The sequence below is a fragment of the Physella acuta genome, unplaced genomic scaffold (assembly GCF_028476545.2).
Source record: "Physella acuta isolate Inbredline_101_S28 unplaced genomic scaffold, ASM2847654v3 ptg001173l, whole genome shotgun sequence".
Lineage (NCBI taxonomy): Eukaryota > Metazoa > Mollusca > Gastropoda > Physidae > Physella > Physella acuta.
The window spans coordinates 25,096-36,650 of NW_026732690.1; the positions used below are offsets into that span (position 1 = coordinate 25,096).

At 31.4% G+C, this 11,555-nt stretch overlaps 2 protein-coding genes across 6 annotated transcripts; both read right to left on the reverse strand.

Moving 5' to 3' along the window:
* Positions 1–4,958: 4,958 nt before the first annotated feature.
* Positions 4,959–7,628, reverse strand: LOC131956749 (RNA demethylase ALKBH5). The gene is made up of 4 exons (XM_059321326.1): positions 7,227–7,628; positions 6,207–6,599; positions 5,921–6,001; positions 4,959–5,539 (listed from the first exon to the last, which is right to left on the reverse strand). The coding sequence occupies exons 1-4, from the start codon at positions 7,556–7,558 to the stop codon at positions 5,287–5,289; spliced, it is 1,059 nt and encodes a 352-aa protein (XP_059177309.1). The 5' UTR covers positions 7,559–7,628; the 3' UTR covers positions 4,959–5,286.
* A 2,135-nt stretch (positions 7,629–9,763) lies between these two features.
* On the reverse strand, positions 9,764–11,553 carry LOC131956730 (oxidized purine nucleoside triphosphate hydrolase). Of its 5 annotated transcripts, none has more exons than XM_059321298.1 (4): positions 11,481–11,553; positions 10,654–10,895; positions 10,375–10,520; positions 9,764–9,978 (listed from the first exon to the last, which is right to left on the reverse strand). In XM_059321298.1, exons 2-4 carry the CDS (start codon positions 10,809–10,811, stop codon positions 9,773–9,775), a joined length of 510 nt encoding a protein of 169 aa, XP_059177281.1. In that variant the 5' UTR covers positions 10,812–10,895; positions 11,481–11,553; the 3' UTR covers positions 9,764–9,772. The 5 variants fall into 5 exon arrangements, with proteins under 5 accessions (XP_059177281.1, XP_059177279.1, XP_059177278.1 ...); XM_059321296.1 differs by having other exon boundaries at positions 10,654–10,930; positions 11,481–11,534; XM_059321295.1 differs by having other exon boundaries at positions 10,654–10,930; positions 11,375–11,498.
* Positions 11,554–11,555: the final 2 nt, after the last annotated feature.

Below are 11,555 nucleotides of genomic sequence, written 5' to 3' on the forward strand. Positions count from 1 at the left end.
CTGTCTCATCCTCTCCCTATTTGACCAAGTGGGTCATAAATTACATAAAATGAATCCTCTGCTTCTCTGTTATCAAAGAACAGCAGTGGTTGTTACCTCAGAAGTAAATTAGCAGTGTTATTGGGGGTTTTGTGGGGTTGGGGTGTTGATTGGGGCTTAATACCACACGGCTCTTAACGCCCTCCTTTACCCTATATATAGGATATATATTATATCACAATATTCAAATATTGTACCTGCTTTAATGCAAAAATTACACGTGTAGTCCTAGACTAGTAATAATAAATTATATATTAATAATATATAAATAGTACTTAGACCCTAATATCATTATTGACATATTGAGTTTATTAACTTCTTCGCCAGCACTCCATTGGCCTCCATAAAGATGAGCATGAGTAACAAATAACAAACACTTTAATTAATTACTACTTTCTACATAACATTTTACTAGAAAATAATCACTAGTTCCAAGCAACCTTTGAATTTCATGACTAAATAAAACACGTTGAAAATCTAGATTTCTAGATCTAGAATAAAAAATGTCAGCATTTTTCCGGGCAATCAAGTCTGTCGAATGTGTTCCCATCTGTCTTCGGCTGCGATGTCTGGACAGAGGATGGCATACGATCGATAATGTTATTAGAATTGGAAGTGGCGATTCTCGAACTATCAGCACTTTGGTATGTTGGTGGGCCGTGTTGTTTGTATCCACAGCAGGCTAATAAAGCATCACAACATTCACAAAATGCTTGAGATATTTCCAAGCATGCTTCACAAATCTCCATATTGTCTGGTACACCACACGACACGACTAGATCTAGATTCTATTCTACATCGCACTCCACGACTTAAATATTGCTTTTTGTGGGCTCGACCCACATCCTGGTTTACGGGGGCTATAAATAGCATTATGAAAGGTCATTGCAGTAATGTAGCTGTAATCCTGTTCTGACGCGAATTTAAAAACACGCGAAATACAGTTAACTATAACATTGATGATTAAACTGAAAGAAAAAGGATAAGTATTTTTCTTTTTATGTAATTACTTTTTTTAACACAGTAGGTGTATGAAATATGACTGAATGGTTAAGTAGGTCAGAACAGGAATTCCCCAGCTTGTGCTATCCCTTTTAACAATTCTAAAAATAGTCTTCAGGAGCTGTTGTGGGCGCATGTACGAAACTCCACATTAATAAAATATTACAATTATTGTGAATGACCTAGAAATGCATCCAAGCATCCGGGGTGAATCGAGTGGCGGGGGCGGAGGGTGCAGGTCGCACCGAGGATTACCATTCATAACAACAAAGTATATCTTATTTCAATGAGAAAGTATGCTTTCTGGCTAGTGCAATTGCTCATTAAAGTTAAACACATCATAGCACTAGAACTAGTTAACCATATTAACAGAAAGGTCAAGGAAATTTACAGATAAAAATAATTATGTTATATTCAACAAACTGGCAAAGACATTTAAAAAAAAAACAATCATGGCTAAGGAAAAGGAAATGTACAGTAGTATCCCCAAGAATATGGTGGGAAATTTCAGTAAACCAATCATGCCATTGTTTTGACGTGCAAGAATGGAAAGGTGATAAGTTATGAGGAAGTGCAGAGACAGAGATGGGCACAGGAAGAGATGTTAATGTTAAAATAGAAAATTGTTGCTAGGGCAAGAGGAAAATTAATTTCAAGTATCTCTAGTTTGGTTCTAACTTCTATAAGATAACAGTTCACACAGTAAAGAAAGCAAAAGTTTGGTTCTATAACAAAACAGTTTACACTCTAAAAAAACTGACTGAAGCCACAATTAATACACACAGTGTAGAAAAGTATCAATTACAGAAAAAACAACACCTGACAATTTTTGGTATATAACATCTGTTTAATTACGATAATTCTAAAACCAGTCAATTTAAGGGAAAAATATAAGAGATTCATTGAGTTTCATGTATTCAAATAAAGATTTCAAATAATTTAACATTGATTCAAAAATATATTATTAACATCCTATTTACATTTTTTGACAGAGCAGTAAATCCTAAGATATTTTGAAAAATTAAACAAGCAAGTACACTTCTTAAACCATTAAACAGTTGCTTTTTTACCCTTGAAAATTACTATTTATGAACTAATAATTATACTTCATTAATCTTGTAAGCCCAAAATACTTAATGAATTGCCTGTGTTATAAACATGTTAAGAAGTTCTATTTTTATTTGGGTGCATGTAAATAAAAGGTGTATGCAGAAAACTACAATGTATCATGAAAAATATAGAATCTATTTGTTAAAGATGTGAGTCAATTGATAAGATAAATCTTTGAAATGGTATTTTTGGTCATAAATGTTACATCAAATCTAAACCAAAAAAGAAGTTTCTATGATTTATACCACAATCCATTATCCATGTAACATCTTTAAACATTCTAAAAATGTGTTGTTTTAATTACATATTAATTAATACAAATCATTAATAAAAAATAAAGGCCATACTATGTATACAGCTCTTATAACTATGAAATGAAAGTTAAATTTTTTATCTATAAGCTTATTCATTTTGAATATTAAATACATTATAATTTAGTACATTTTTTTATTAAAATAATCTGATAGAATCATGTTATCCAGATCAAGTTTAAGCTATCATTGTAGTCTACTTTAGTATATAGCACTCAAGAATTCAATACACAATATAATTAAATTACAACAGTTTACAATTATATCACATTATTTTCAGAACACAAGAAAGTTTAGAAAGCACAACTAAATGATACAGCTTTTTAATGGCTGCTTACTTCTGAGATATTGAACAGTTAAGTAACATAATGGAAATCTTTAAACATTTCTCTTGTGTAAATACATTTTTAGGAGGAGTAGATGCTGCTTAAGAACATTTAAGTATTTTGATGAACAATCAAGCAATGTTAAAATGTTATTACTTTCATTGCAGAGTGATTGACTAAGCATCTAAACTTGTGAGAAACACAGCAGTTCTTTAAACCATTCCATTAGGGAAAAATTCTTGACAAATAAAGCACAAAACAACACAAATGTATTCATTTATACACATTGTGTGTATATTTACAAATTATTTAAATGTCATTAGATTTTCTAAATTTATATACATTTAAAAGAAAATATTTCATTGAATTATGCTTTAGCATAGTTAACATCACAAATAATGAGCATTTATTTATAACTCTTTTGAATATTTATTTTAATATTCAGAATATTTATTAGAATAATCCAAAAAAAAAAAATTCCAAAAAAAAAAAAAAGAGGAAAGACTCAAAGGGAAATAATGTGTCAGTCAGAACAAAATTAATGTTTTTAAAAGAAAGGTAGTTGTGTTTCTTGTGAATAAGAATATGAAGCCTAACATTTTTTTACATGTGAAAATTGATAATTATGTAATTGACCACTATTAACGTAAGATCTGTAATCACATTTCAAAAATACAAAAAAATGTAGGTTTTTCCAGGTGGAAATTATAAATTTTAAGTATAAGTATAACTGTATAACAAAATGTGTATTTGTAAAAAAAAAAGCATTTTTTAAAATTGTACTCATCAAAAGTTCTGGTGATAAAATTTTATTTCCTCAGCAGGAAAAATTAGGATTTCCTTTTTAAAAATGTTAAGTTTCTGATCAACAAAAGCATTTCTAATCTGCAAACAATGAAATCATAACACAATGAAGAGTTTAAACTAATACCATCTTTAAGCCTGAATACAATGGAGTAAATAAGTGACCACAGAAAGGTGGATATAAGAAGGGTAATAAAAAAATAAATAAATATTGTAGCCTTTTAGAAAAAAAAACACCTTGGGCAAAAAAATATTACTGAAATTGAAATGTGATAGTCAGGCACAGTTTTGATTAAAAAACAAAACAAGAAGATCCTATTGGCATTAAAGTAAAGCAAGCACACATTGCAAGAGTGGGTGGTTCTGTGATATACATACAATTTATATTTGTTATCACAATATGGCAATAATAGATCCTTCACACCAACACAACAACTTGCTGATGAAAGGAAATTGTTACTTCTGATGTGAGATTTGCATTCACGTTGATACATCAAGTATTTACAGTACATGATAATCTTATAATTGTCGATAATTTTCCTGTATTATATATTTTCTTTCTACTGAAATCGCACTCGAATTAGTTTGAGCATAGAACATAACATTAGTTTAAAATCATACCCTGCATGAATGGTTACTCTTAGAAATCATAAAATGCTTAATCGATGTTATCAGCCTAGACAAAGCAGCCAATCCACTTTTTGTTGGAGTAACTACCTATTGATACTATTATTTCAATTGATGGTTAGGTTAGTTTGTCTCCCTTTACCAGTCTACAACTCTAAACAATCCTGTTGGTCTGAATGAACCTTAGATAAACCATTACCTTTTACATTTTATACAAGTTTTTTTTTATAGCCACATGACAAAATAATTTAAGTCCCTGAATTCAACAGTAAACAGTTTGATATGTTTATAAACAAACTAATTTGTATTTACAAAATGTAAACTTAAAAAAGAGACTTATAATTGCTTACAAATTGAATTATTGTTTTCATAATAGAAATTAAGATAGCAACTTTATGACAGTTGTTCCTTTCAAAAAAGAAATACAAACCATTTTCTGATTGTATAAACAAATATTTTAAAATGGACTTAGATCTAGTACAGTCACCGGTTAATTTTATTGTGAGAGTGATTTTTTTTACATTAGACTTATTGTATTCCTATATATATATGTATGTATATATATATATATATATATATATTGTATTCCTCTATATATATATATATTGTATTCCTCTCTATATATATATATATATATATATATATATATATATATATATATATATATATATATATATATATATATATATATATATATATATATATATAATATATATATATATATATATATATATGTGTGTGTGTGTATCTACAACAAGCTTTTATTTTTTTACAATAAATAATGCAATCTAATTATTACTAAATTTCAATTATGCATTGTCAGATCATTCACATAAACGCTAAATAAAAAGCTTTGATTGTTATATTAGTTTTTAGAAAAATCTAACCGGTTAGTAACAAATAATGCAAAGTAACTTAGTAGCATATGTAAAATTAAACAGTTAATGTATGACTATGTTAGTCTGTGATGGCCAATTTTTCTTAATTTACAGAGACTAATGTTTTATACATGATTTGTATATCTTTGTCAAACCAATGAATTTAGTTTGTCTTAATTTTTATCTGAGCTACCTTTTTACAGACTTAGGTGAACTAGGAATGCTTGTTCTGCCATCTTTATAATTTAGCTCATCTGAAAGACAGATGACTTTTGAGTTAACTTTCACTGGTTTTATGTTGTCATCACTGCTTGAACTAGATGAATGCTTGCCTCCCTTGTCACTATCAGAGTCTGTAGTATCAGAATCTAGCAGAATTCTCTTTCTTGAAGGGGATACAATTTCAGGGACAGGGTCTAGTCTTGGAGCATCATCACGTACTCTTTAGTTTAAAAAATAAAAGATTTTTTTTTTAAAAGTCAAACATAATTTAAGTATTATTTACATTTAATTTATAACAAAAAAGATTATAACATTTTGAAGACAATAAATTAACGCAATTATTGATGTCAATATATGAAAGGGCTGTCTATTAAACATTTAGCTAGGTTGAATGGGTATGTAAAAATGGACAGTGCTGCAAAAGTTAGTAAAAAAGTAATTAAATACTTAAACTACTTGTGGATTTATAAAATGATAATCATTATTTTTCACATAAGTAGCTGCTAAGCATTCGAGATTAGCACTGATTTTTAATTCCCATATTAAAAATAAGTGGAGTCTAAGCTTTGATTTTGTTGATAAACCTGCTCTTTATACATACCTTCTTAATATAATGACAGCCCTCCGAGATATAACATCTTCGGGTCGTACACAGTGTGTGATATGATCAGCTGCATACCCACTAAAAGAAAAATAAATATATGGCCTCTGTCAAACTAAAAACAAAGTAAAAGAAAATCAACCTAGATGTACTTTCATTTTTAAACAAAAGAACTATAAAAATCATACCATTAAAATTCAAGCCATTTTTTTTAAATATAAAATATAAACTGAAAATAAAATTTAGCATGATTTTTTTTTTTTTGCAAATATTAAAATACTATTACCTGAGAAGTGTTACACATCCTCTTGTCATTGGCAAAGTTAGTACAGGCTTTGATACTCGTATGGGCTTAAATGTAAATTTGCAACCAAAACTAAGGGCGCTTTCACTGAAAAAAGATACTGAAACAATAGGCCTTTCAAATATATGTGGAGGATCAATGTGTGATACAATGCACCCTCCAGGTTTATAATCATTGATGACTGCGCTATTGACAAATCCTTCAGGAATTACATTTGCCCGGTACAGTGGACTAATGACCAATCTGTGTATCCACTTAGGGATCTCATCAACATCTCCTTTGCTGTACAGACGTTCATTTCCTGGGCCACGCTTACTTAGTTGAGAACCATATGTGTAGCCTTCTCCAAAGAAATATTTATTTCTTAAAGGTGCCCTGTTAACAAAATATACAACAAAATTGATAAATAAATGAAACTAACGATAAAACTGGTAGATAAAAATGGATGCACTTAAGACTTAGGCCACTTACTATTTAATATAAATCAATTCAATTAACATATTGACATGAATAGTCCTAACGTTACTCATTTGAGTAATAAACTATTTAATATTTATTCACAATAACAGAATTGTCAAGAAAGAAAAATAGAGAAGTACTTGAACTAGCTAGCTGTTACAGTGAAAATTTATAATTTCTTTTTGAGAATTGTTTTAGACATGTGATCTAGAAGTCTAATTAGTAAGTAACAGTAACAGTCACTAAAACGTAAAAAATAAAACAATTATCTGAAAAAAATCAATAAATCCCCCACCACTATCCCTATGTAGCATGGGAAGCCTGCCATTAGCATTAGTTAAGACTTAAGACTCATAGAGGCGGGCTCATTTCACTGGCCTAATACAAAAATAAATAAAATTTAATTTATGAATATGATTGAGATTTGAGATGAATGGACATGCAGTGACATGGTGCTGAAAAAAATTGTTTGATCTAGAAAATCTGGAGTATAAAAAAGGAATGTTTGGGTTAGTGGTTAGGTTTATCCATTTATTTTCTTACCTATCAACGGTGTGATCTTTGTACAAGCCCAAATCACTAAGTTTCACGACCTTATCAATTTTCTTTTCTATTTCCATGCACTCGCCCTCAGAAAACAATCTGTGTTGTTGGATTCCCGACTTCACTTTTTGAAGTTCCTCTTCTCTCTCCTCTGTATTATAATCGTCATATTTTGATCTTGGTGCATTTTTATGAATATCGGCATGAGGGGTGCGTTTGTTGTTAATTTTCTTTCCTAACTCTTTGCTTCTATTATGGTGCGATTTATGGAGCTTCTCTCTCAGATCAGTAACTGAGTCGGTCGCCATATTCGACTTTGAAGAATAAAACATGTTTCCAAACGAAGAAGATCTTCACGTAGCCTTTTACAGCCGCAACTTAAGTTCTCGGAGATTAAAAATAAATATATTATATAGATCTAGATCTAGATCAAGGCCCAATTGTGATATTTGCATAAGAAAACTTAGATCTATAATACACAGTCTAACAGTTAACATCATTTTCAAGATTTCTAAATGTAATAATTCAAGATGGTTGATTTAAATCGAAAGAGATTTAGGCAACTTCCCTCCATTCCTACCACATTGAAACTTTCCGGGAGAGGGTGAAGGGGCGAACAATGGTTAAAAAAAATTGATTTTTTTCTACATGGGGAAATGCTGGAAATAAGTCCAGATTTCTATGGAAGCAAATCCCGAATGAAAAGCAGGCTGAAATCGGGGTCAATGGGCCAAATGGCGCAATACATGAAATGAAGCTTAAAACGGTATCAAATTTATTGGAGGAAATTAAGAATGAAGAAGTACAATGGTCGACAATCTGCATAGATCTAGGTCGTATGAGCAAAGGCGTATAAAAGGGTTCCTTGAATTGTCTTATACTATTTTAGTGGTGGTCTAAAGGAAAGCCATTGGCCTATGCCCTATAGTCAGAGGCGTAGCGACCCTTCCCGGCACCCGGAGACAAACTTTTCGATTTGCACCAGAGGCGTAGCGAGGGGGGGGGGGGCGGGGACATATGTCCCCGGGCGCCGACCTTAGGGGGGGGGGGCGCCAAATTGAAAGTTTGAGGGGGGGTGCAAATCGAAAATTTGCTCCCGAGGGGGGCGCCAAATTGAAAGTATGTCCCCGGGCGCCGGGAAGTGTCGCTACGCCTCTGATTTGCACCCCCCTCAAGATTTCGATTATTTGCACCCCCTCAATTTTCAATTTATTTTTCCAACCCATTTTGGCGCCCCCTAAGGTCGGCGCCCGGGGACATATGTCCCCCCCCCCCCTCGCTACTCTACTGCCTATAGTATCTGTTTGGGGGGTGGGGTAGGGGTTAGGTAAGAAAAAAGTGCACGATCTAGATATTTTAAAAAAATCACCGTTAAGGAAAAACTTAACGTTATAAGTTTATTACAGATCTTATCTAAGATTTACGATTTTTCTCTTTGATCTCATAAATTATGTAGATAAATCTGGTAGGCTTATTTTATGATCTAATAAATTTGTGATCTAAGTTATGGTAAACAAATCCATCATGTGCCGTTATGGTGTTAGTTTAGCCCACCTCACCATATTAAAACTATGCCTTAAAGAATAATGAATTAAATAGAGGTAAAGTAGTCAGTGTTTCTTCCCCAGGCATCTCTTCGCCAAATCCCCCCCCCCTCTCGGACGACATAAAATTTATATAGAAAATATACTTTTAACAGTGTGTCGTCGTCCCCTTCCCCCCCCCCCCCCCCCGAGAATAAAAATCTGGAGGAAACACGGGTCATTATCCAGGTGCTGGAAAACATGTTTGTGTCATGATAGTATAATGCAGGGGTCTCCAAACTACGGCCCGCGGGCCGGATGCGGCCCGCGAAGTCCTCTCATCCGGCCCGCGGAGATCTTTTTGTCCAAGGAAAAAATCGTTTGTTGGTGATGGCTGAGGAACTTTGCTCAGAAAAATCAAAGACATGCCTGGAAGAAACTGGCCCCCGAACTGAAATTTTATAGTTAATGCGGCCCTCGGACTGAAAAGTTTGGAGACCCCTGGTATAATGAAACATATTTCTTTTCCTAAGGGGAAATAGCTTAGCTGGGACGATTTTTTATATCGAAATTACTGAGTTGTTCCCCTTTGCAAGAACGGTTTATAAAATTTATATTTTATCAGAATCTTTAAAAAAAATAAAGCAACTTATAATATTGACTATCAGTGAAATCATAGAAAACTAACAATTTTTGAGAAAATTGGGCATTCATCCATTAATTTTTTTAAAAAGCCTACTAATTTCAACTATGATTATGAAGGCTTAATAAGATCAAATATAATTATTTCACATGTTACTCATAATGCTTGAATTACAGTTAATTTTTACAAAAATATCTGTTTAATCTTTTGTAAGCTACTGTTCACATTAATAGTTTATTTAAATGCTGATTTATACTCACATTTTACAAGTTGGCCTATATCACTAAAGTGTGATAAAAAAGTATTAGTATTTACAAACATATTTTGTAGTTCAATAAAACATCTGTTACAAACAAATACAAACACAACAATAAAGTAAACTATTCTTTAATAACCAAGTTTTCATTAGAACTATTATGAAATGTCCTTTCTTTGATCCAATGGTCTAAAATTAAGTCCATTCCCCTAAAAAGAAAAAATGCTTCAAACTGTTTTCCTTTCAGCAAGTAAGGAAACCATATCTTGTCATCTGGCCACATTTGGCTAAAAGGAATAGAGTTTTCTAGGTACCACTGAGGTTTCATTTCTGAAAATTAAGATTAAAAAATAATTAAAGTCTACATGACTTAGAATAAATTGAAAAAGACATTAAAGTATACGAAAATTGGGACAATAATAGAAAAATAGCAAAGGACAGTAAGGAAGGATGGTGTAAATGACTTATGCTGTACTGTGAGATAAAAAGGCTTGAAGTTGAAGAAGAAAGTCAATGGATATTTGTTAATTGCTTTGTTTCTATTACATTTTTGAGCACATCAATACAATATGGACAGGTAGGTAGGGTCTAAAATTTTATTTCTTTTGCAAGAAAAATAGATGGATGAGGCTAATATATTTCTGTGCATGCTTTTGTAAATCTTGTGATGGCTTCTAAAATAGACCCAAAACATAACAACAGTACATGTTTCAAATTATAAAGCACCTTCTGTTTCTATTGGTCTTCCTTTATATTCTGAAGTTTGAAAGACATGAACTTCTAATAAAACTGGATCATTTTCAAATTGAAATGTGATTAATCCTACTTTGTTAAGGATATCTGCCACAACTCCACTTTCCTCAAGTAGCTCTCTGAAAAAATTCAAAGTTGCAAAAGTTATGTTTTTTTTTAATTAATATAATATTTAGAATACCTTTAAAACTTTAAAAAACTGTATGTTTTATAATAATTAACAAGGAACAATATTCTATCTGTTAGATCTACCTCTTAGCACCTTCAATTATAGTTTCTCCTCTTTCAACTTTTCCTCCAAAGCCATTCCATAAACCACAGCCAAAACCTCTTTTTTTTAAACCAAGCAGTACTTTACCATTGTCTCTAACAAATACTAATGTTAGTATCTTTTTTAGACTTTGAGACATGATAATTTGAAGTTGAAGCAATTTTTAAAATCAATATAGATCTAGATTATTCTAGATCTATCCTTCTCTCAATTTCTGGTCTGGCTTAAAATTTAGGCAACTTGTTAGTAAAATTATTTCTTTTAAAAGATAAAACAAGAGATGTAAATGTACGCATATTCACAAAATTCCATTAAGAATTAAGTTCAATTAAGTAACATTAACAGGCATGGCTAATAATAGTAAATATAAAATTATAGGCTAAATTAATAATTATGCTTCCTTTAATAATTTTACTTTTACTAAGATAAAGATGTATGGTTGATGCGAGGCCTACCATGTAAATTATATTTTGGTATTAATATTTGCCCTATTAACTTGTATTAAGTAATATTAGGCCTAAGTTATTAATTAATAATTGAGTAATAATATTATCATTGACATTATGTCATTGCCGTGATTGCGTAACGTCACGAGTTGGATGGACTGCCTACGGCCAACCCCCTTGCCTTATAATTTTATATTAATAATACTTATATTCTAGTGTATAATTATTATTAAATAAATTAAGTTTGTAAAACTACTTGATTGGTCATTGACTATTTAGCAATTAGAGTTTATTTTTTCTAACGTCTAATAATTTAATGGGACTACACGGCTTTCTGCCTTAGGGCTAGGAGGATAGCCTACCTAACGGAATTTTAACACTAACTTATCTCCCGCGATTCTTTCTTTTCTTTTCTTTATAAACGTAAGAGCAGTTAT